The 26,970-nt window shown below is 37.0% G+C and overlaps 1 protein-coding gene across 7 annotated transcripts in view; it reads right to left on the bottom strand.

The window, feature by feature from the left end:
* LOC140161362 (cGMP-dependent 3',5'-cyclic phosphodiesterase-like) overlaps window positions 1-26,970 on the bottom strand; it is a 294,091-nt gene that overhangs the window by 2,725 nt on the left and 264,396 nt on the right. For 4 of the 7 annotated variants that reach the window (XM_072184856.1, XM_072184857.1, XM_072184858.1 and 1 more), the window contains 13 exons: window positions 25,797-25,913; window positions 19,176-19,202; window positions 11,300-11,338; window positions 10,675-10,748; window positions 9,751-9,828; window positions 9,219-9,338; window positions 4,951-5,144; window positions 4,205-4,292; window positions 3,245-3,292; window positions 2,816-2,890; window positions 2,127-2,226; window positions 1,476-1,588; window positions 763-908 (listed from right to left, as the gene is read on the bottom strand). In XM_072184856.1, the coding sequence (XP_072040957.1) occupies window positions 763-908; window positions 1,476-1,588; window positions 2,127-2,226; window positions 2,816-2,890; window positions 3,245-3,292; window positions 4,205-4,292; window positions 4,951-5,144; window positions 9,219-9,338; window positions 9,751-9,828; window positions 10,675-10,748; window positions 11,300-11,338; window positions 19,176-19,202; window positions 25,797-25,913 (1,219 nt within the window). The remainder of the gene's footprint in view (window positions 1-762; window positions 909-1,475; window positions 1,589-2,126; window positions 2,227-2,815; window positions 2,891-3,244; window positions 3,293-4,204; window positions 4,293-4,950; window positions 5,145-9,218; window positions 9,339-9,750; window positions 9,829-10,674; window positions 10,749-11,299; window positions 11,339-19,175; window positions 19,203-25,796; window positions 25,914-26,970) is intronic. The other 3 variants (XM_072184859.1, XM_072184861.1, XM_072184862.1) reach the window with 1 other exon arrangement.

The raw sequence follows: 26,970 nt of genomic DNA, 5'->3' as shown, positions 1-26,970 counted from the left end.
CTGTAGTGGGCCAAGTGTGGCTAGTGATGTCAGAACATATTACGTTGGGCACAGCTTGGCAAGTGTTTATTCAAAGTAGTAGCATTCACTTGCATGTTTATGAATCACCCTCCTCAGATCAAGATGTTTGATTTAGGTATGCTGCAAGTGTGATTTGAAGCACACTCCTAGAATCTATGAGAGTATAAATCTGCTGTAGATCACACTCCTGATGAGCACTAATTAACACTGGGTGCCTCCCCTGGAATAGGCTAGGGCTAGGTAACACATAGGGCACCCCTACCCAAATCACCCCAACAAGGTTAGTGTTATAGGCCCCATATGCCCACCAAGTGACCACTGCCAGATAGACCAAAAAATGACACAGCTAACTGCACAGCAGCATACTTCCCCTCCCAGCTCCTTGTGGTAAATCACACCTAAGTTCCCCACACCTGAACTTGCCTCCAGTGCAAGGTATCCTGTTTTGTAAACTTGACCAATTTCTAGGAAAAGGGTATATACCCAGTGTATAATATAGCAAATCCCATAACATTACACACCCTGGTTGCCTCCCCTGGAACAAAGCAGGACCAGGCAACATATGTAAGGCACCCCACCCAAACCACTTCCGCACAGACAGGGTTATAGGCATGTGATTACCTGTGTTCTCACTCACATGCCTCAGATGACAAAGCCTGCAGAGATATTTATAAACAATTTTTGCTGACATTTCATTGAAAATAAAACATAAAACATAAATCATGATTTCTATTGACTTACTCATAAACTGGCATGGCTATATGATCCAGGAAGTTGATTTGTAGTTCTGGGATACAAGCTTTCTCTCTGTCATACATCTCAGGTGTCTGTAAGCCCATGGCTTTCTCTAAGTCACCTTGTGAGAAGAACTCACGGTAGATCAGCTCCTGTAGGAATAATATGGATGACAAACATAGGTTTATAATCAAGGTACTATCAGTAATCTCCCTGCAATACTTAAAACTGAGGACGGATAAGTCTGCAAAATTCTCATTAGCAACTGTTTTTACCAAAATGAGGAAAACAGTAGTGCTGATTGTGCCTAAAATTATTAGGTCTTTTAGGGACAAAAATGTATATCTTCAATACGAAAGGTCAAACTTTTCAAATGATGGACGGCTTTTCCTCCCAGCTACATACCATTATATATATTTATAAGTTTTCTTTGAGGAATGTTAAATATCAAAAATATAAATTTGTTGGCAATTTGCCATAAAATTTGTATTATATCCTAAATTTCAAGAAATCTAAATTATTTGATATTAGGACATTCCTCAAATTCAGAACGCAATTTGATGTGTCTGATGTGCTCGCATTGCCATTACTTTTTACACATATTTTTTTCATGCAATATATCATCATCCTTGTCATGAATAGCAGTTTGCTACAAAGTCCCCCCCCCCCTCCTTTTGATGTGACTGGTCAGTCACATTTAAGCACAAAAGAATACTTACAGCTATTTTCTTTGTTGTCTGCCATCCTTTTGTCTGATCAGAGAGGTCAGCTGATGTCATGAGAAGACACAGGAGAAGCTTGTGGCATTTAGGATCCTTGGCATCATAACCCTCTGAAATGAAATAGATTACAAGATCAATCATAAATAAGTACTATTTCACAATACAGGGGTAGGATAGTTAAACTTAGATTTAAACAAGGTGGATGCCAAGTTGGTTTGAGCCGGAGATGAAAACCAAGATCAAAACAGTGCTTCATTAAGAGGAAATAAATAAACAATAATGCAAAGCACACACCCTCCCCCACACCTATACGGGTGCTTGCTCACCACCATGAATACTCAGCAGCTTACATTCTCTAACCTATATCCAAACTTTCACTATCTATGTGCGACACATCAAACTGCAGATCTTGACTTTGTAATACTCCCAAGAGAATACAGCATCAAATACATTTTTATGTTAACCCAGTGCATTACAGCCATACAAAAAATGAAGATGATACATATTCTTCATTGAAGATGGGTCCCCATTTATTTCAAGAAAAGTCTAGTATATGTCCTCTTTGGTAGCAAACAAATTCTACAAAATTATACACACCCACCCACAAGCATATCCATGCACACAAGCAAATCACACTATCATCCTTACCTCTAGCCATCTTGCGGAGATCTTTGACAATTCGTAGATGATGTGCCAAGTCTGTGGCTAAGATGATATCCTGAACAAGATCCAAAGCCATCTGGTAATCCTACAAAACAACACAAACACCATGGCATATTCAGTTTATTTTTATTTTCCTCCTCCGAAATTTGATGTCTTATTACATTTTTGTGTAAATTATTGTCAATGAAGGCACCATTGTTGGCGACTGTATATTGACCATCAAAATTGGGTTGCTTTGAAGTGAGGCAAATTAAATTAAGACTGTTTTGGGTGACTCCAAATGGATTCTGGAGAAGAATAAATTAGACATGATTTGAACAGGGAACACAATTGTCATTCTGAAATACATGTAGTTTAAATCGCCAAAATTGCTGTCATTTCAACTGTTACAGCCACTCCGCCATCTTTTGAGAAGCTTTTCAATCTTTTAGTTAGTTAATCTAGTTAGTCAGCTCCATGGCAATATTTTGGGCTATGCCAGTTGAAATCCATACACCCCTCTGGGAGACATGGCCTTAATATCCTGCACAGGGGGTGTAGATTCAAATGGAGTCACCCATTCAGGTAACCCCATTTGAAATTCACACCCCCTGTATGGAAGACAAAGGTCATGTCTTCCATAGGGGTGCACAGATTAAATGAACTAGCCCAATAAACCTGCATTCACTACTCACCTCCCTGCTGAGATTCTCAAAGATATTACAGCCTTCAGTGTTAAGAATACACATTGCTTGAGCAAAATGATGTCTCTGTAGGATGATAATTACATCGAAAAAAATAACTTACTACATTATTTGAACTACAACTTTCCAACCAAATATGATTTCTTACTTTATCATACTCATCATAAAATTAGTTACAGGCAGTGTTTATTTCGAGGCTGTATGTTGTGATTTTGGCCCAGTGGAAATTTATTTTGCAAGTTTGTATAACAATGTATTGAGCCTGCTTTTATTGGGACACCCTGTAGTACTGATCATAGTATATAGTGAAAATCCTCATATGATTGGATTCAATACGGTCAATCTTGTCTTAATTTTACCCTCTCTCTCTGTCTAATATTCAAATGGAAAAACAAAATGCAGATTTTGATCAATACTTACCTCCATCACTGAGCCTTCTGAGCTATATAATGCAGCCAACACTGATTGCTGCAAAAAGATCAGAAACATCACGTCACACATTTCAAAGAATTAAATCACTGTTTCTCAAGAATGGATTAAAGGATTGTAACCTTAAATCTAAAGCGCACTTTATTGTGGACATGTATATAGAAAATGAGAATAAAGGTCCTATATTTGACCCTTTATATTAAGATGGATATGACCCAGAATTGTTTGTTTCCTTTCCCAGTAGGTTCCAACAAATAATTAATAATAGGTACATGCCAAATCTGTCCAAGTCTTCATGAACTTTTTATTTGGAGAAAACAAATTCCAATTTTCTGGATTGACCTTTTCGGTAAATCCCATAAGCCTTTGAGGGTAGACCTGAGATGTCGTCATTTGATGTCACACCTATGTGCACATCGTTTAGCAAACATTGTTACTGCGCATTTCAAGGCCGTGAAGTGTGCAGTACTGATGTGCACACCGGCGTGACGACATCAGAGGTCCAAATGTAAAGGCTTATGGGATTACCAAAAAGGTCAATTGGGGAGTAGTAAAGAACTTGCAGGGCAAGCAGTCTACTTTGAAGCAATTTGGTAAGAAATGTTTAAGATTATGCCTTAATTTGTTTTTCATTATTCTGATTTTACACAATTGTAAGGTACTTTGGTGACCTAACACATCCTGAAAAAAGCTTAATTTTTGACAATGTGAGATTGAATCAGCCAATCAGATTTGCTGATACACAGAGCATTTACAATCTAGAGGCACTGGAAAAATGTCTATTTTCTTTCATAAACCTCATTAGTTCAAGTTAAAATAACAAGGAGGCATTATATAAGTGATACCTAATTTTATCATTTTGTGAAAAAATTTTAAACTTGTCAAAATTCTTTTTGATATTGCTTGAAACAACAACAGCTTGAAAATGAATTGGATGGCTTTGTTACTTACCGAGTGCACTTGGAAGCTGTTGTTGGTTCCCCTATGGTCTAAATCATGACAGATGGCAGCCACAAATAATGAGAAGACTTCAATATCACTGTGTGAAGAAAAAGAGAAATAATGACTTAAAGATGTAATTTACAAATGGAAGAAAAGGGCAGGTATGGTGAGCTACCCTCCAAATGAGATATTTGTTTCACGTCCAGTTTGGTTGGTGCATATTTTGGTACTTGTAGTATTGAATCATGCACGCTAACTTAACCCTATAGAGCAAAACACATGCTTACAAAGAGCGATTTGTTAGCATGCTGGAGGGGCAAGTATAATATCATAACTTCATTATGTAAAACATATGTTTAGGATAATTCTGATAATGTAATTATATAATCCAGTATTTCACATAAGAGTTACTGTTCCTTCAAAAGCATTTTCATCCAAATAGGCACCCTTTCAACTTTTCAAACTTTAAATAATCCCCTGTACTTATACATTGGTTCACCTCAAATTCGGTAGTGACGTAGGTGTGTATCTCGCTGGTTGCATTATCAAATCATGCACGTAATGTTAATCCCGCAGAGTGTAATTGCACACATACAAGGGCAGTCTGCCAGCACGCTTGCAGTGCAACTGCGAAAAAGCATTGATGTCACTACCGAACTTGAGGTGAACCAAAGAATAGCACAAAATATAAGGTTACTTGTCTGACATTAATCAGGTGGCATCATTTTAGCACCTATTATTTGCCAGTAACTTACTCAAGCATGTTGAGTTTGCTGATGTTCTTGTAGAGCAGGTAGCAGAAGTGACCTACTGAGAAGGCATGGTACCAGTTATGGTAGGGTGGATCTCTGTAGCCACGCTTCACCAAGACGATGAACTGCGCTAGTGTGTTCTTGTTAATGCGCCACCTTTGGATCATACCCATGTCGTCAAACATGGTAATGACCGCCTGCAAGTACATGTACAAAATATGAAATAGTAAGGTTGATAGTGATTATGTGTCTCTTGGAAAGTTGCAAAACATTTTACATTTGTCAGGCCCGTGAGGATAAACAAGAGCACCAATGGCGCTGTGGCTCTGTGCTTTTTTGAATGTGAAAGTAATTGCAGTCGAATGTGCAACAGGTGAAATCATATACATTGTATGTGCCAGATCACACGCAATCATACATCTTGCTGGTTGGTAGCTATATCTTATTTGCAGAGCATAATACATCCATCAATAAGTTTCATATCCACATGAGGTTTTAGTAATTTGACCACAGATGACCCCTGAGTGACCTTGGATGACCCCAAAATGACATTCCAAAAATTTGGCTTGAAATGTTGACTGTACCCACCAAGTTTCATGCCCATGCGAGTTTTTAGTAACTTAACCTCAGATGACCCCTGGGTGACCTCGGATGACCCCGAAATGACCTTCCAAAAATTTGACTCTAAATGTTGACTGTACCCACAAAGTTTCATGCCCATACAACAGTTTTTAGTAATTTGACCTCAGATGACCCCTTGGTGACCTCAGATGACCCCAAAATAACCGTCTGAAAATTTGACTCTAAATGTTAAGTGTACCCACCAAGTTTCATGCCCATACAAGTTTTTAGTAATTTGACCTCAGGTGACCCCTTGGTGACCTTGGATGACCCCGAAATGACCGTCCGATAATTTGACTCTAAATGTTGACTGTACCCACCAAGTTTCATGCCCATACGACAGTTTTTAGTAATGTGACCTCAGATGACCCCTTGGTGACCTTGGATGACCCCAAAATTACCTTCCGAAACTTTGACTCATAATGTTAAGTGTATCCATCAAGTTTCATGCTCATACGACAGTTTTTAGTAATTTGACCTCGGATGACCCCTAAGTGACCTCGGATGACCCCAAAATGACCGTCAGAAAATTTGACTCTAAATGTTAACTGTACCCACCAAGTTTCATGCCCATACGACAGTTTTAGTAATTTGACCTTAGATGACCCCTGGATGACCTCGAGTGACCTTCACCCACTAACCAATACAAACTTGTTCTGTCTGGGGTCAAGATGCACCCGCCCACCAAGTTTGAAGAATGTGCGACCCCTAGTCTCCGAGAAAAAGGTTTTTGCATATTATGCATAAATTATGCAAATTAGGTAGGTAATTACCATATTTTGCGCTGAAAATTGAATCAGGTCGAGATCCTCTGGTCATGCTACCCCCACCACGTTTCATCATCATAGGGCTTAGCATTCTTACGGATCCCCAGAAACAGCTTCACAAGGCGGATTTCTTCAGATTTCCAACCATTTTGTAGAAGCCCGCATAAATTATGCAACTTAACAACTAAATGCGCATACTTTTCGCCAAAAACTAATCAGGTGATCAGCAGGTGTGTATCATTCCTGTCACAAGGTTTCGTTACCATGCACCGCTATCAATTTGCGCTGATATTCGCATAAATTATGCAAATTAGCTATGTTAATTTGCATATTTTCACCGAAAAAACATACAATTACGGAGCAAACTTGGATACCCTTCCTCCCACCAAGTAGCGCCCCGTAGGGTCTTACGGTTCCCCAGATACAGCTCCGGACAAACATTCGGACATCCCACCCCCACACACAGACGGAAATAGTGATTACTAAGTCCCATCCTGAACAAAGTTCAGAAATGAAATTTTATCAATTTGCGCTGATTTTTGCATAAATTATGCAAATTAGCTATGTTAATTTGCATTATTTTTCACCGAAAACATACAATTACGGAGCAAACTTAGATACCCTTCCTCCCACCAAGTAGCGCCCACGTATCGTGAGGTCTTACAGTTTCCCAGATACAGCTCCAGACGGACACACGGACATCCACACCCCGGACAGACAGAAATACTGAGGCGAGACAAAAATGAAATTTTATAACAAATTTTTGTGACTTGAGATCATTTGCATTTTTTTGTAAACACCAAAACTGTTCTGTCCTGACATGTCTGTTGTGTCATGTGTGTTGAACCCGGTCCAACCGAACAATCGTAAGTTCTGTTCGGATCTGGATCTGCCTGGTCTGGATGCTGTACTCCGATTAAGCAGGACTAGCCTACATCACATCAGTGTTTATTTCTGATAGATTTCACTTCATGATTTTTCTTCAATTTCATCACTTACGAAAGTACAAAAGTAGACAATCTAGTAGTCAGTATAACCTCGGAGCAGTTCGTGTGAGACCTACGTACATGGAATAGTAGTACATGGCTTCCGAATTTGGAACTTCACATGTTCAACTTGTCATGCCGGTCGAGTCCGCGTTTACAACTAAAAATCAAACCACTTCTATATTAAGTCCATCGCTGAATTTTACAAATAACTTAAATAAACATCTTTATATTTAATTAAAAAAATATTATGGTATGCTCAGTAAATGCTTGAATGACATTTACCAGAAGCTCATGAGCTCAGAATGGTAAACAAACTAGCGTATTTTCACCTCGATTATGCACCGTAGCTCTCTGTGGTTGAGTTTGCAAGGTCAGTGGGTCAGTGAACTTAGTCTCCTATGCAGCCAGTTTGGTTACGCTCCCTCCACAAAAATGTTTGTGTGGAAGGGGCGGAACCAAACTGGCTGCTGTGGAGACTACTGCAAGAATCGATCAATCACACAAAACTGTTTGCTGATTGGTTCAGAAATGGTGATGTCATCAATCAAGAAAAACTAATCGATTTATTGGTTCAAAATAGCCTCATAGAAAAGTACGAAGTTTGTTGAGCATCGCAGCTTATCGGTAAAAACGTGACCTTTAACAAAAAAATCGGCACAGTGCTTTCGTACTGCACTGAATTGCGCAAGCCAAATAGTCCCCAGAAAAGTCATTTGTTCAGATTTATTCGAGGATTTATTCAAGATTCAGACATGTTCTTGACTATTTTTTGACATTCCTTACCTATCTCTTTATTTAAATTATAAAGAAATAGTGAAGAAAAGTTAAGAAGTAGTCAAATAATTTCTGATCTGAACTAAATCTTAAGAAATGTACCTCCATTGGTTTCCGTCTGTATTACGATCTTAAATTATACAGACCAGAATAATCTCTAGCACACACAGGAACCAAGATATAACTCGATTATCGTGACTATTTTGGTCTTTTTACCCAAAAATAATACTTTTATCGCCTGAATTTCAATAAAATCTGGAGTGCAATCGATTCGAAAATAACTTAGCCAAACTTAGAAACGAAACTTAAGTCTTCATATCAGTCATTAAATGATCCTTAGCATAAAAACCAACAGCGTATTGTGGCCTGAAAATGAATGCTAGTTAGTTGCATGACAAAGGCACTGATAAGCTCCGCTCAGAGCCAAAAAATGAGGGGGGATGGCAGAAATGTGGACTATTTCATAACTTGAAAATGGCTTACTTGTAATAAGCTGATTTTGTCCCCTACAAATTGACTTTTCAGGCAATTTTGAACAGTCTAATAATTATGAACAGTCTAATGCAAGTTTTTCTTGTTAATTTTTCGACCTTTTTACCCTGTTTTTACCCTGAAAAGCTGATTTTTTAGAGAGACTTTTTTTTGGGGGGCATACAGGTCTGGTGGCACTTTACTAGAGCTATGTATTAAAGCTGGTACTGCCCCATAACTACAGATATGAAAGTGCTTAGCGGTTAGAAATGGTAATAATGGCCTGGAATCAGGAATGTACAATACTTTCAATAAATTTGGGAAACTACATTACTGGTGGCACTTTACTAGAGCTATGTATTAAAGCTGGTACTGCCCCATAACTACAGATATGAAAGTGCTTAGCGGTTAGAAATGGTAATAATGGCCTGGAATCAGGAATGTACAATACTTTCAATAAATTTGGGAAACTACATTACTTTCATATCTCTAGTCATGGGGCAGTACCAGCAGTCATATACATAGCCCAAGTAAAGTGCTACCAAGCCTGTATGCCCCCCCCCCCCCCCAAAAAGGTCCATTGCAATTTCTAAATTCGCATGACAACTCGCATGCATCCCTGATCATACTATACAATCATTTCTCTTACCGATATCGTGTCGGATTCTGGGATACCCCTCGGTGAATAGCTGAATTTAGCAAATTCAGGATGGAAGCTCTCTGTTTTTGGCACAACTTTCTTATATGCATGTGCATCATCTTCACCAACCTGAAAGTAATAGAAAATAGAAGGTGAGGTCAATATTAATGCATCCTTATATGTATATAATAATCTTTGTACTTTGTTTTGTCGAAATACCACCTGGCAGATTATTATACACCTGTTCGAAGTCAACCCAAGGTTATCAGACCAATATATAGGCTTGTTGAGGTTGCGGCTCCGAATCCTTGTGGTGCCAACATCTTTTACACTTAGGCAAGGCTCTTCACCCCTATTGCCTTTCCCCACGCACCAAATTTATTTAATTCAATATTCAATCCTGGGAAGGTAACAGACTCCCTGTTGAGGAGGCATAGCGATCCTACGTGGCAACATTTCATCAAAGAGTCTGACCCAATTGCTTTAAAAGAGAGATGGACAATCCAGCCTACGAACACAGTTTCCTCCCTTTACTACCTACCTTCATATGGTACATCATGAGTTCATTGGCCAATTTACTCCTGTACTGAGCATCTTTCATCTTCTTGCAGAGCAAACTCTGAAAATAGAAACATATGGTGTTGGTTATTTTATTTTGCAAGATTCAAATTGAACACACAAAACATTGGCAAGGTCCTTCAAGAGAAAAGCTCATTGAACATTGAAGAAAAAAATAAAATCCATATAGAGATACCAAGGCAACAGTAATACTGAAAATTATATGAAATCATGTTGATCTGTTCTTTACTAAAATGAGACACAGAAAACTTCCATTCAAAAGTTATCAAAGAATTTCAGTTCAATGTTTGTTATGAAGACTGTTTACACTAGGAAATTTGATCATGCCCTATCCCCTATCAAATTCATGTGAATTCAGTTCCAAGTACAGTATATTTGTGACTGTTAAATTCACTTGGATGCTCAGGAGCCTAATTTAGTTTAATTTAAGGCAATTTGACTTACCATATTAGTTCTATTACCTACCTACCCACCCTATAAGCACCCACCCAGTAATTTCTAGCAATCTGTGATATCATTAACTGCCTATGCAAATCTGAAACATATGGCACACTGATGATAATGGATGCAAAAATAAACGCCCACCCAAAATGACTTTGTTAAGCGCTCTGGGTGGTTAATAGAACAAATACAGTAGTTGATATGGAATTGCATCTTCTGCTAGTATTCATTTTAACTCAGTTTTTTAAGCATGTCTACTGAATAAACATGAAAGTCAACTTAAAATTTTCTGACAATAAATTTGCTGATAGTGTAAACACCAACTGACTTAAATTAATTGCACTCAAATTTGTGGTTGAAATCGAATTGCGACTTTTTTCCCAACCATGAACAGTCTGGGATGAACAGTGACATATAGCATATCATGGTTGACTTGCAGACTTACATGTACAATACTGATGCCACAATATATTGAGAAGGCTGCAGCTACTTCTTCATCATGTTTGGTGAAATACATACCTGAAATTAAACAAACAAACAAATCAATTTATTATGTGTCTCTATTCAAACTTTCAACACCCACAAGCCTTTCTATGTCAATTGTATTATTTATTTCTATCAGGGGTAATGGTTATCACCGGCGTGTCCAGGATCTTTTCCTGCAGAGGGGCTTAGAGGGCCTTTCAGAGTTATGCAGGGGGCTTAATGGCTAAAATCGCCAAAAAAAAACGCTGATTTTACATGATTTTTAACAAAGTGCGGGGTGCTTCAGCACCCAAAGCCCCCCCTGGACATGCCACTGGTTATAACCGTTAATTATTAATAAAGATTATGAAACGTTTCATTAACAATTTTATTCATTTCAAAAACAACAACAACCACCAAACTTACTATATATATTTTGTGGACCTCGGCTGATAACCAGATTTGGAACCAAAACATGGATTATACACAGATGAAAGTGCTAACATTGTATTCTAAATGTTGCCTTTATGTCAATGACATTGTCTCCATATAATATACATCAAGTCTCAATGAAAATGTAAAAAGGAAAACAAATAAATACTCACCATTGGATTTATTGCATAGTTCAGCGATGCCAACCACGGCTACAAAAATATTGAGATAGAGAAGAAAAATAACAAAAAATTTAAGTGAATATTCAGTTTAGTTTCTTTAACACACAAAATCATGAAGACAATTAGCAATAAAATGGATATTTGACTTGACTTGATTGTGGCTAGACTATACAGAGCAAATAAGCTTGGCATAAATGGTCACCCAAAATATTTGGAATTATTCATTGGCTTAATAAACAAACATTAAGGACATGTTATTTTTGCCAACTATTTCTCTACTGGCATCTTGCTGCATTGCAATGATATATAGTTTGATCAGCTCATAATAGGCGGGAAATGTTAGGCTTTTACCATTACGCCGAATAGTAGACCCATGTTAGAGTGTTATTAGTTGACCTGTCTTTTCCCTATTTTAAGTGTTAAAGAAAGTAGACAAAGTATAGGACTTGAATTAATAATTTGTGATGCTTCTGGCGAGATGTCACAAGAAAATTCTCAAAAGAAACCATTTTGATACTAATTTGCGATGTTATACGGCCTGCCGATTACGAGCTGATCAAAGTATAGCGACTTCTAGTGAAACAATTTTATAGATATCAATGTTCCTGTAATATGGCAGTGAAATAGGCTATTCCACTTGAAATTCATACAAATGACGGTAATCTCCCACGCAGGGGCTAGATTTCAAATACAGTCTCCCATACCCCATTTAAAATTCACACTCCCTTTAGGATGGTTAAGGTCATGTCTTCCATTGGGGTGTATGGATTTCAACTGGAATAGCCCAGTAAAACAAATTAAGCTTGATTAGATATAATCATCACCTGTTTATTATTGCATGACCACCAGTATTAGTACATGATAAAAATCATAAATATACACCCTAATTTGTCACAATATGTAACTTATAATATTGATATATTTTGTATCTTACATGGGGTAAATATACCATAAACGTTCGCCCAATGGCGCACCTGGGCTCCTTTTCCTTGGAGTAAATTTCATGTGCAAATAGAGAGCTACCTCCTCTGTAATCCCAACAAGAATTAAGGTTCTGTGCCCTTATTTGCTGGTGGGAATTTTACGAGAGGGCGCTTTTTAGGAAATGCCTAAAATTCTACTTATGTCAAGGGAGCCCATAGCGCCATTAGCCGAACGTTTTACGGTAATAAAATATACGGTAATAAAACTATTTTCAATTTATCTACTAAACTCACACTTGATCAAGTTGGTTAAACTTAAATTACTGATTCTAAATAGATAGAGCCATTATTATAGCAACATTATGCTTTCATATTGATTATGCTGCTTTTGTACACTAACGAAAGTTGTATTGAGCTTGTCTGCAAGACTCAAAAATTGGAAAATCTATGGTTGTGTTTAATTTTTCCTTCTCATATTTTCATTTTCATATTTTGGTATAATAATCGTAAAAAATGTTTTCCCTCCTGTTTGGAATACATAAATATTACATTATATTCCAAAAATGAGCTTTACTAACCATATAATTCATCAATTTACAGTCATAATTTGCAGTGACTTATCGTCTGTAGCAAAATAGTAATAAAAAACAAAACAAAATCAACCAACTGATCCTGAGCACTACAACTTTTTTCCCTATATTCCTTAAAAAATATGCATCAACTGAAGGCATTTTGCCTTTCTTTACAATATTCTTTTCATAAAAATACTTTGTCTTCACTTTTCATGTGTACCAAAGCCAAAGATAATCTTACTTTTAAATTTGAATACATATAAAGTATTTAGAACACTTAAATTAGAATAAATTCATTTTAAATTTTAAAATACTTAAAGCATGGTATCGCTCATTCTACAAAATCCGGTGCCAATCCACTAAAAAATTTGAAAAAATAAAAGTTGTTCAAAAAGACCTGCTTTTTGTGTTTTTAAAAGTAAATGTATCACTACTTTCAAATGTAAAAATTGCCAACACCACTTGCATATTTTTCTTTCAGGAAGTCATGATGTTTTTTAACACTAAAACTCAATGTAATGTGAGCTACGTTACCGACTATAAAATGGGCTGGTTTTACTCAATCCAAGGTCATAAAAAGCAAATTAGAGATCACTTGAGTGAAATGTAAAACAGATTTCACCATTTCATAGAAGTTTTGAAGATGCTTAAATGAGTGTGTAACGTAGCTCACAGTAACGTAGTTCACTGGTTTTTAATGTTTTAATGAGAATTGCGCACGTTAGAACGTTATGTCGGTTAATTCTAATATAAATGGGGTTCGACCACTGGTAGCTTTCACATATTATTAGGAAGTACATGTAATACAAGTGCATACTATAGAATCCTGGTAACGTAGCTCACCAATCTTAACATGGTCGGTCGAAATTTCAATGTTTACAACATTTCTATGCCAAAATGCTACAGCATCACGATTTTTACTGTGATTTTAAAAACCTATGAGTGTTTCCTTTCAAAAACCGCAAATTACATTGATACCTCTGTTTTACTTCTTTCCAATAACGTGTGTTAAAAAGGTAACGTAGCTCACAGCGTTTTGGTGGAAAGTGCAATTTATTTTAGAATTACACAAAGACATTTTAATCACTAAAAATAATGTTGATAAACAATATGATGGTGCGTTATCTAATTAAAAACAACAAATATGTAAAGAAATCGCATTTATTCAAATAAAATATTCAGGGTTAGATGTGACACTTGAGCTGTGGAAACGCATTTTTAGCGATTTTTGAGCCTTTGCAAGGGTTAATCAGGCTGAAGAAAGCATTTAAAGTATGGAAAACTATATATGTCCGTATAGATCTCGTTGAGTTCTACCAGAAAAACAACATATTTGATGCCCTAAATGCTCGACAAAGTTTTTGTGGACCAAAGAATGGAAAAAAGGCTATTGGCACCGGATTTTGTAGAATGAGCGGTATAAGTCCTACCAGTCTATTCTAAAATCCAATTACTATTCCTTTCTCTCAGAATTATATAGCAGAGCATGCATGACATATGGTAAAATGAGTATTTTCCTGGGATTAATTTGCCACTCTGTGCAAAGTTTGAACTGTTTCCATTTTTGTTTAAGTTTGAGATGTTAAGCTTAATTACATTGACCTATACACAAGTAGAACATACACGTAGACTGGTATTTTCACGCTGTCTAACATAACCCACAAAATTAAATGTAGATTGAATATTTCAAATTGTACAGTATGCTACTACTATACAGACTTCATTATATAGCTTTAAGAATCCACCGGCACCACTTTTACCTTGTTAATATTGCCAACATGTTCTCTCCTCTCATTAACCGCATCACATACTAACCCCATTATTTGGTTTTCAATGAAGCATTGCTACATACCCGGCCCACAGTACTTTGCAAAGCTAATATGCACCACCTACAATGTGAACATGCATAACATCTCTAGCACATGCAACAGGCAAAGTGGTTTTCATTGTCAAGACTCTAGTGAAGAACTAATGACAGGGGTATGCATACACAGGATTATTCTGGGGTACCCATTTTGGAAGAAGTTCACATTTTGGTGCGAGAAGTAAAATGTCTGTGCCAACTGGCCGACTGTTCCCAAATGCAGACTGGCTACACTTACACAGCACAAGAAAACCTGAAAATGATAATGACACCTCACAAACATGTGTTGGACAGAAATTAAATTGTATAACTTATTAAGCAGTCAAACACCTGACTGCAGGTTTAACCCTGTGAATTCTCAATGCAACCCCTTGTAATTAATTGGCATATTGGATCTCATATTACCTGCTGTAACATGAATGACACAGTTTACTGGTCAGTGCATGATTAATCACTATTTAGTAACACATATGTAGTCGACTTAAAATTCAAGTTGAAACAAGTATATGGTACATGTTGATGGGGTACTAACAGGTCCCTGTCAAAGCTTTTCCATTATGCTATAAACACCTGCACTAATTATCTTGTCTAAAGAACTAAGACATGTTATGCAAAGTTTCAGGGTTGGCTGGGGATATGAGTAGGGATGGGTTTCATATTTGCTCTCTTTTGCCCTTTTCACCCTGAAAAGTTGTAATAACTACAGCAGAAATCTTCTTGACAATTCACTGTAGCTTTATAAAGCTGCTCTTTAAGTTGCTCTATAAAGCCTAATTCTGGTGTTCACTCCTATCTTAAAAAATAACAAGTAACCAACTAAATGTTCATCACTCCTTCACCATGATACAATGGATCATGCAGGGACAGATTCAGGTTTTTAAAAGAGGCCACTCATGAAAAAATTTATCAGTACATGCAGGCAAAGGTTCTACAATAGATTAATTGAGGCCTTTTTAATATATATTGTGCATTTTCAACTGCTTTCGGTTGAAAACTCTGGATTAAGAATGAGTTAATTAGATTTTGCTTTAAAATCCACCGGCTTATTTAAAGGACAGTTTGAAAAGGGAAAATGTCTATGTATAGATGGTGGAATAGCTGGAGACTGATGGATTGGATGGGTAGCTAGAGGATAACTAACTGGGTTGAGGATTCATGCTTGCTTCATATCATTTGATAATAAAATCATAAACATTTGCATTTGAGCAGCTCCAGCCAATCAGTACAAACTACTTTTTCATTCACACATCAGTGGTACAGCATGCAGGCATTGTAAAGTTTAGCACAAGCTCCCACCTACATCACTATTACCCTTGAAGTCAATCATTACATTTGAATCATTCTGGACTAACCAATGATTGCCAGTTACATTGCAACCTGTTTATCAGACTGTGTAGAAATATGATTGATGCTACGTTTATTTGATGGCAACTGAGAGAAAGTATTTTCAAAGGTGTGCCATATCTGGAAGACAAATCCAGTCCTCCTTTTTCATTGAATGATGACCTCTTTTCTTTCCTTGATGGCTTCTATCACTTTTCAAACTAACATGCATGGCAAAGGTCATTTCCACATACCCAAATCAAAATCTCTTTGAATGATGTTCTGATGAACAGTTCACCACATAATTATGTAACTGATTTGTTGGCTTGATTCTCTTTCTGTTACTTTGTAACAACTGCCAGATGACTCAAAACAATCATAATCTAGTAAGTAAGATTCTGCACACATGGTATCCACAGTTCACACATGTACACAATAAGTGGGGCAGTCTCATTAAATATGCCTATTGCTAAGTCTGTAGGCACAAAACAAGTTGGACAACTATGGAGATTAGTTCTATGGAGAAGGAACTTTTTGGTATTTACATATCTCATTATATACTATTGTAGATCCTGTTGAGGGCAAATACATGTAGCTTATCATTAGATAGCTGCAGTTGGACTTTACTAGGAGTAAAGGGAGAAAAGAAAAGATAAAAGGGATCCCTCCCTAAGTCTAACCTCCATAGCTAGATCAGGTCTAAAGATAGAGCTGGTCTAACTTGTTTTGTGCATATGGACCTTAAGATCTTCCACAGGATCTTGACATTATACCCCCATGTCAACCCTGAACATTTTGAGGCAAAATCCATATTTGCCAAAGCTCTGATACTATGACACACTTTGAAATCTTGTACAGATAACTGTGATATAGACCTATTCACTATTAGTTTGACAGACTATGATATACTATATGCATGTGATTACAGTTCACACAATGAGCCTATTACTGAATAAACCACTGTTACATTATGAAACAATTACATCAAATATATATTTGACACATTTATACACATCTGAATAAATACTTCAACTGTAATGAGTTAGAACCTTAGTTGTAAAGGTTAAAAATCATGTTATTTTTGCTTTGCGTTATAAAAAAACACAATGATAAATATGTTACTAACACACATGAATCTGTAAACACACCTATCTCACTCACTTCAGATTTATTCTGTTAAACACACACACAATTTTAACATCCTCTCTTGTTAAATACCCATTAGCCCAACCACTCTCATAGGGCTGACAACGGAACTGATTATGTCAGCTCTGTCAAGTGGAAATGAGATGGGTTTAATAAGTTATAAGAGATTGTCACAAATTACAATTCCCAATTATCAAAGACTTACTGTATATAAAATTGTTAAAGATGTGATGTGCACTGTGTACCTTACCAGGCAAAATAAGGTCACTATGAAGATGCTGGCATGGTATTTCATTGAATTATTTGAATGCTGCCAACATTTGAAGTTGAGCTTTAAAACATTGTTTGAAGAAAGAAGAAAATTTCATTTGAACAAGCAGGAGATTTGCACTCCAGCAATATAGTTTTCTTGTTACAAGGTACATTTTTGCACTGCTTAGACAAATCTTCTCTGTTTTTCTGCAGAATGAATGTAATACTTCATATTGAATGCTATATTTTGCCTGATCAGTACACAAGTCTCCTATACATTAGAGTATAATGAACACCAATTTCTATTAGTAACAGCTAGGTATTGGCAAATCAAAATGCATGGCTGGCTTTGCTGGTGTAATACATACATATATCATATCAATACACACAGATGTCATCCAATCTAACTCAGATGCAATGAATTAAAATAGAGAAGATGGCCTAAATGGTCACTAAAAGGAGATGAGATACACAATTTTGCTCATTTATATCTATTCAATATGGCAGATTTCCAATGGTATTATTCAAGGGCTAGTTAGTTGCCTACCTTCTCATATTTGATTCTTTGCATAGGTTATTTCCAACCCCAGAGAGTCCAAATGTTTTATATGAATTCAAAGCTAAAGCACAAAGTTGTGTGTCGTAATTACACAACACAGGAGCTGATGATGAGTAGTTGCCATTATATTGTATCAGTACTGCTCATAATTATAGCTTGTCCACACCTACTTCGCTAGTATTTCTTTTGTGCATGTGTAGTTCAATCAAGCAAGTTGTATGAAAAAACAGCAATTTTGCCATGATATCATGAAGTAAATCTGTACAATTTCATGAATGTTAAAGCCATTTTGAAGGTTTGCGGCAATTTTAAATTCTCATTGAGCTAGTAGCTAAAAAATAATGATCAGAAATTGTGTTCAATAATTTTAGCCCCTATGTTATTGTGTATCCTTGCATGCATGGATAAATGTTTTTTGCAAGCCTTGCCCATGCTTATACCAATATAGTTCTAGAGATGACAGATGAAGAATGGGATACCAGAAAAAGTATAACATCTTATCACAAAGGGTCCCAGAAAAGGGAATCAAATTGATGTAAATTTCATGTCAGGGTATTAAAATCTTTAGGAAAATCTTGGATATGACATCGAAAATTAACATTGCTTTATACAATGTTTCCCAAACCATTTGAAATTCAGCAAAAAGACAATTCACTTATGCTTTCCTTGTATCCCTACCACAAGGGGAGGGAGGGGAGAAATAATTCATTACTATTTTTGGTGCTATGATTGATCATTAAAGAATTTTATGTATGATAATGGAAACCCAGTAAAATACCAAGAACCTTCATGGGCATGCTTAATTTCATGCATTAGAGCACATGCAATACCAAAGTTGATTTAAAACAATTATAAACTGAAATCAAAATTAAGATAATTTGCTTGCTTTCTCTTACAGCATTACATTCATATTTGGTAAAATTTACAAAATTTGAAAAAAAACCCAGTTCATTAATTCTCCAATCTCTGAAAAAACCCAAGATTTGTTTCTATTGATGTAAAGATTTCTAATTGCTGACAGGCTTAAAATAATAAATTTGATGGGTGAGAGCAATGTTACTATCCCACACAATGAAAACATAATTGATATCAGCAGCAGGTGGTGCAAGTTATCATGTAACATGATACTCAATTTGTGCTATACAATAGATAGATTGGATGACCATCTTATAACATGCTACAAAGGTATAAAATCAAGCAAAAGCTGTGGGTAGCATTATATCATTACCATCTTTCTTCGCCTCGTTTTTGTAACCTGGGGATGGAACATAAAATAATAGAGGAAGCTAGCAAATAGTTTCTCTACGACAAACATATACACAAGTAACATAAGAGGTTGAAAAAGGTTTCTCATTTACTGGGGGATACCAACGTGTAAAAAAGGTTTGTTTGTTACAATTTGATTCAGGTATGGTACAATCTATTTGACCCTAGGTGGGGGGTTCTCAACTTTGGTTTGGGTAGGGATGTGCGACTGGGACTCCGTAAAACTACCCGGCTCTAAACCAAATTTGACGAAAACAGACCCAAAATTATACACATTTTTGGAAAATGTCCACAAATTTTGTGCCCTGAGTCTAAATGGCTGGAAATGCACCCCGAATCTACCGCACATCCCCGTACCCGCATTCCATTAAGAATACACAGGATTTGACCTGATACAAAATATACACTAAGAATAGGTCAAATCAGGTTTACTAGAGGAAAATCTGCTATGATATTATGTTGAAATACAGGGTGGGCCATTAAAAAGTTCACACTTTTTCGATGGCTTATTTCTCAGAAATGAAAACACATATTGAAATAAGTTGAACATATTTGTAAACCTCTATGTCTGGACTGTCATTGCTGAAAAGGGCATTAACATCCATGGTCTAATTACAAAATGGCGACCATTTAAAGCAGAGAAGTCAAAAACCACTTTACACACACGTAAGACTATAGACAATGATCATGCATATTAAGTTTTTAGGCTTAAGCAAAAAAAAAAAAAAGTTTGATGACTCTATATGCATTTACTTGAGTGTCATTGCGGGGTCATCGGACTCATGCGTGTATGAGTTGTTTACTGTTTGAAAATCATTCACCTGTGAAATTGACACAAAAGGCTGATTGGACATGCTCATTTACATAACAAATACACTAGTTTTGGAGGAACTTCAAATTTAAAATGCCTTGCGTGCGTTCTTGTCATTCATGTTAGAGATACCCGTGTAAGTACTTTGAGGTGATTCTTGCTGTTCAAAATGCGGCAGTTTACAAAGGAGGAACGAATTTTCATCGAGGAGGAAATTTCAAGAACCGGAAAGGTGCGCTCTGTCCTGAATGCATGGCCGCACCAGTTTCCGAATACCAGACTTCCTAGTCGCCGACACATCTATAATATTAAACAAAAGTTTCACTTACATGGAACTGTTCTCAATCGGAATAAATCTAACAGTGGGAGACCACGAACAGGAAGATCAGCCAATCACATTGCCGATGTTAGAAGGGATTTGCAAGCTAACCCAAGATTGAGTACTCGACGGAACAATTGTCCCCATATTCCAAGGACAACGCTCAGACGAATCATCACTCATAATATCAAATGGCACCCTTACAAGATCCTTAAGCGTCATGGACTGCAACCAGGAGATCCAAATCGGCGACTTCAGTTTTGTAACTGGTTAGTTAACAGAGCACGCCGCTTTCTTGATACCGCTGTTGTTGTTGACGAGGCAAACTTTCAAATGGACGGGTCTGTCTCTTCTCAAAACGCACGGATGTATGCACCGAAAGGCAATCCTCCGAGAGACTTTGCTTTTAACGTTCCACATGACAAACGCAAGTCAGTGTTCTCGCAGCTGTCACAGGAAACAACCGGTTGATAGAACCGATATTCGTTGACCAGAACATAAATGGAAACGTTTACCTCGACATAATCAATGATCAACTAGAGCCTCAACTGGTCCAAATATTTGGACAGCAAGCGAACGGGGCCATCTGCAGGGCGTGGTTCTTTCAAGACGGAGCGCCAGCCCACTGTCTTATCGCTGTTAGAGACAGATTGCAGGAGTTGTTTCCGCATCGTGTTGTCGGCCTTGGACATCATGTGGAGTGGCCTCCGAGGAGTCCTGATCTGACACCTTTGGACTTCTGGCTTTGGGGTGATGTCAAGGCGTCTGTGTATGCCGAAGGTCCGCCAAGGAATTTGCGGGAGCTGAGGAGACGTATTACAGATGCGTTCACAAGGATCCGACGCACCAGGGTCAAGAGCAGTTCACCATATGTACGATCGTGCGATGATTTGTATTCACGAGCAAGGAGGCCACGTTGAAGGACGATAAGAACACTTTAAAGACAGAAGCATTTTCACTGTGGCATGCATAAATACGTGACTTTATGGAACCATGATAAGCAGTAATGAAGAACAGAACTATTTTTATCAGAGTCAAATATGATTTTACTTGTATTCTTACTTTTCTAGTGCAATATTTTTAATTTCGTGACAATTTGAGACAAATAACTCGTTTCCATTGAAGCACTGCTACGGTTTACATGTGTCTATATGAAGAAATAATTTCCGAAGAGAAGGAGAGACATTCCTGACACCTATTTATAAATTTATCTTGTTATATCTCTATATAAGATTTATGTTATAGTGCAATAACCATCATGAAGACTCGGGTATAAAATTATGCACATTATCTAGAATGCGACTGCAAACAAACGCTAACTGCGCAGATTATTTAAAGCTACTGTTACATATTCTGTTCAACTGGAAGGCTACATATTCTGTTTGAAAAAGAAATATTTATTTAAATATGGTTAATTTACAAGAGAAATATTGACAGAACTTTCATGCGTACTGTTATTTTTTCTTCCTTTGTTCCTAATCCATTGTGGTGTGAACCAGCGACCACCATATATTGCGTGATCATCCGCTCCATTTGACTTACGTGTGTGCAAAGTGGTTTTTGACCCCCTTGCTTCAAATGGCCGCCATTTTGTAATTAGACCATGGATGTTAATGCCCTTTTCAGCAATGACAGTCCAAACATAGAGGTTTACAAATATGTTCAACTTATTTCAATATGTGTTTGCACTTTTGAGAAATAAGCCATCAAAAAAGTATGAACTTTTTAATGGCCCACCCTGTAGGTTTATAAGGGGAAAAGATGGATGGCTTTACAAAGGTATACCAATCCATGATCACAAAGCAAAAAGATTTCATATAAAATGCAAAGTGATGAATGTTTTCAGTCATCTAGTTGTAGTATATGAAGTTTGGAATTAAATCAAAATACTGGACTTACTATTTTTAGACTTACGATCCCTAGCTGTCTGTCACATGACCAGTCCAGCGGGTCAGTTGCCTGATCAGTTGCCTGATGAAGTGTGATGGTATCACACGCAACGTAGCTTTGCTAAAAATAGTAAGTCCAGTATTTTGATTTAATTCCAAACTTCATAAAATGCAAAGGTTTCTTTACAATTCTTGGTATTATGACACTGAGCAAAAGAAAAGTATTTGTAATGGTAGATGGGGACAACATATTACTCCTGAAACAGTTGCTGAGCCACATATTTGTTCCAACTTAAAAACATTTAAACAAACAATATGTAAAATGGTTATTAAAATACACAAAGCAAGAAACATATACTCTGATTTAAATTACAAAATCAGACTTTATAAATGCCTCATATTAATAAAATAAAATAAATACAAATAAACAGGATACATTGTGGGATACATGTAACAAAAAGGATGGACAATGAAAATATGACAGGCAAAGAATGTTTGAAATCTCACATATTTTGACCATTCCAACTATAGAAAGGTGGCTTTCCTTAAAATGATAAATGCTATCCACTGTATTATGGTTTCCTCATTTAATAAATAAAAAAATATATCAAAAATATATTGATCGCACTACGCTGTGACCAAACTTCAGGGTGATGTTTTATAAATAGTTAGTGGTCCAAATCATTCCATAAACCATACCATATTGTGCAATATTACAACCAGCAATTCTCAATTTATTTATGGATTGTTTCCAGTGTGACTCTGATCAATTTGCAATTGACACATTTGGCAATTCCCCCTTCCTGTATTCTAGAATACCATGGGGAGAAGACAATCCCATGTTGGGGTGGTGGGATTTAGGGAATTAATGAGCAGTAGCTGCATGTAAGAAAAATAATCTGGTTCATTTCATAATTTTAATCAAAACTGCGCTTAGGTTACAAGTCTGAGGAAGCCAGCCTCTTATTAGAAAACAGGATTTGTAGTTATAACTTTATACTAAGATAGGCTGGCCTAAGAATGAATGTTCATGGAAACATCTGAAACAGCAAAAAACAACTGAAAAAGGCAAACAAACATATAAAAGTACATGAAATTGAGCAAATAAACCTCAAAATGGACTGAAAAGTGACAATTTGTAAATTTTGGTAAGAAAACAACTGAATGTATGCCTGTGTGTTATGGCCTGTAGAGAAGATACTAATAATGCACCTGCTTCAATATGATTTGACAAGAGATCACATTCTGCATTCAGGAAATATGCATCATTTACGATTGCAGGCTGATACTCAACATGTGGTTATGATAAATCATGGGGGGGGGGTGTTACAGAAAATACTTTGACCATTTCTTGGGTTAAGATTGGGATTGCTCTACAATTATGGTCAGGATTAGCCTTACAGGGTCAGGTCAGTCCTGATTTGGTAAAACAATGTAACTCAATGTTTGCCACTTTGAGAAAGTTTAACCTTTAGATTTTCCTAACAAATTTGATGTTAGTTGTTGGGAGTTAGAAATGTGCAGTGTGCTTAATTATCATTCTCATTTAATTTTTGGGTGAACTAAATCAATTTTACAAAAAATGCAACTGATTCAATAAATTGTTTACCCTTGTTAATCTACAACAATGTTATCATGCTTCAAAACCAAATTGATACGGCAAAACAACGTATCTCATACTTTCATATTCGAACCTACTACCTATAGATTTATATCTTCCACTCTTCTCCAACATGCCTCTTTAGCTCAGTTGGTTAGAGCGTCGTACTGGTAATACGAAGGTCGCCGATTCGAATCCGGCCGGATGCACTGTTTTTTGTGGTTTTTTATCAACGTTTATGTGCACTGGCCTACTCTGGGAAAAGATTAAAATTTGTTCATACTTTCATATTGTTTCCGAGATGTGTTCTTTTACCAAACATACATGCTAAGTGCACCACATTGTTTTGTCGTATAAATTGGACAAGTTGCAAAATAAGGCTGACATACGGTAAGCTATCTTTGAAATGGTACACTTGTAAGTTGAGAAATAAAAATAGCATGTCTTATTTACCAAAAAATTACCTTAACCGGAAAAAAAGGCAACATTTTAAGTTATGATGTTTTACCATATCATGGCTGATGTGTGATAGGTACACCTACAAATACCTTTCACATCAAGTATTATTCAGGTCTAAGGTTGAATTCAAGCTTGGTTTGTTGTGGGTTAGAGTTAGGATTCAGGATTCATTTTTATTCTGAAGTTTATCCAAAGTTCATTCCTTTATTAAAACAAATTTGCAAACTGAAAATACTCTTTAAATGGCTGCCTAAGAAAGCGACATGCAAACCTGATGCAAAACTTTCTTGTGCACTCGTTTTAAGACTATTTCCATTGTACACCTAAACCACATGTAAAGTGATGAATCAGTCATCAGGCACAATCATGATTGATATACTACTGTATCAATTAGTATTCAGCCAATAAGGACAGGCAAATGACCACATATCAACATTCAACCATTTGGTAGCTTGGAATGAACAAATAAAATTGAGGATTTATACTAATGGATGGAGGATAGGGATACTTTTCTCTCCGATAATGAAAATTTATCCAAATAAGTTTTTGATTTTTGAAATTGGATTCTTGGGAATGCATTTAAGTGATGCACCCAAAACACAAATCTACAGGTACCTACCATGTGGCTAAATAAGATTGTAAAGACACTGGTACATGCACATAACACCCGCCCCTCCCCCCCTCCCCCCCACACACACCCTCACTCATCTGCTTTTATCTAGTCACAAGTCATGACTCGGAATACAAGTCTGTTTGCACCATCACACACAACCCTGTTAACATATCCCCACACACATACACAACATTACTCAATTTATGCATGGGAGTGTCATGGTAAAAAAGCAAAAACAAATATATTGAATAATGATTGAGAAAAGAAATCACCATTTGATAGCAAAGTAATAAAAAATCTTACGAGCAATGAATGAATCTCACTGGGGGACACACAACTCCACCGTACAGTTACATATGATTTTAAAAAGCAAATTTCCTGCAATTCTACAAGACCAATGAAATATATCAAATGTAGTCACTTGAAGATGAAATGTATAATACAAGCAAAACAAGAGAACACAAAATGATGTGATTCAATCAAGCATAATGAGTCAATGGGTTATTCTAGATGAAATCTATACACCCTCTATGGAAGACATGACCTTAATCTTCCACACAGGGAGTGTGGAAATCTATTCCCCGTGTGGGAGATTAAGGTCATGTCTTCCATAGGAGGTGTATGGATTTCAACTAGAATAACATATTCAAGTGTGATATCAACTTTCACTAATAATTTAGGTTTTAGAGGCCAATAATTGAGCTAGGATAGTGCTCATTAAAATCAATTTAAGTTGATTCATTTATTCAAACTCATCCTGGTTGATTGGACAGAATTTTGACAAGAAAACAAGACATACTCTCCTGTCACATGTAGGAAATATTTGAAGCACGACATTGATAGTAAACTGATAGAGTATTAGATATTGATCATATAACCATTGATTACTCACTAGATCTGTCTTTGATGGGAAAACAAAGAATATTTCTAGTCCGGAAGCCTGTACTGTCATCAACGCCACGGTAAAACAACGGGTGCGAATAGGCATCCAAAATATTCAGTATTTTGCCTGCGAAATAGTAGAAAGTGTAAAAATGCATTGTTAATAAAATTAAGCAGTATAGAGAAGGTATAATTCAACCATTAAAAGTTTAAAAATATGCATATTTGGTCTTAATAACTGCTGCACTGGTCAATATACATAGATATTCAACTTCAGCATATGTGCTTACTATCGAGCACTTTTAAAACATGCAAACATGAAGTGCCTCATGCACAAAAATGTAAAAGGTTTTGAGCAAATGATTGATACACATAGTTATATATGAACAAATAAACCTGCAAATGTGTGTCTCAACCCCATCAGCTTAGTTGGTAAAGTGCTGGATTTTGATACAATTTCAGTAGAAGAGTCCATACTCTGTATAGCGCTGTGTGTGATGTTATGTCAGACCCTGCACTGGCCGCACAACAGTCTGGTTCCAAACAAGAGTCAACAGGTGGCCTCACACAACAGTCAGGCCCTGCACTGGCCACACAACAGTCAGGCCCTGCACTGGCCGCACAACAGTCAGACCCTGCACTGGCCGCACAACAGTCAGACCCTGCACTGGCTGCACAACAGTCTGGTTCCAAACAAGAGTCAACAGGTGGCCCCACACAACAGTCAGGCCCTGCACTGGCCGCACAACAGTCAGGCCCTGCACTGGCCGCACAACAGTCAGGCCCTGCACTGGCCACACAACAGTCAGACCCTGCACTGGCTGCACAACAGTCAGACCCTGCACTGGCTGCACAACAGTCTGGTTCCAAACAAGAGTCAACAGGTGGCCCCACACTACAGTCAGACCCTGCACTGGCAGCACAACAGTCAGGCCCTGCACTGGCCGCACAACAGTCAGGCCCTGCACTGGCCGCACAACAGTCAGACCCTGCACTGGCCGCACAACATTGCAGATTGATATAGATTGGCGTATGCTTGTGTAAATTTATGCATACATATAAGTTTAGACCAGAGAATAAGAGAAGGACAACCGGGACTCCATATATCGTCACATACAATCGCGCCGTCAGCTATGGGGAGATAATTGGGGGTATTCGGGTCCATGCAGCTTCATTCCTCACAT

This window comes from Amphiura filiformis, chromosome 9 (assembly GCF_039555335.1).
Source record: "Amphiura filiformis chromosome 9, Afil_fr2py, whole genome shotgun sequence".
NCBI classification, from domain to species: domain Eukaryota; kingdom Metazoa; phylum Echinodermata; class Ophiuroidea; order Amphilepidida; family Amphiuridae; genus Amphiura; species Amphiura filiformis.
The sequence above is the reverse complement of the archived record's forward strand: the minus strand, read 5'-3'. Positions and strand labels throughout refer to the sequence as shown.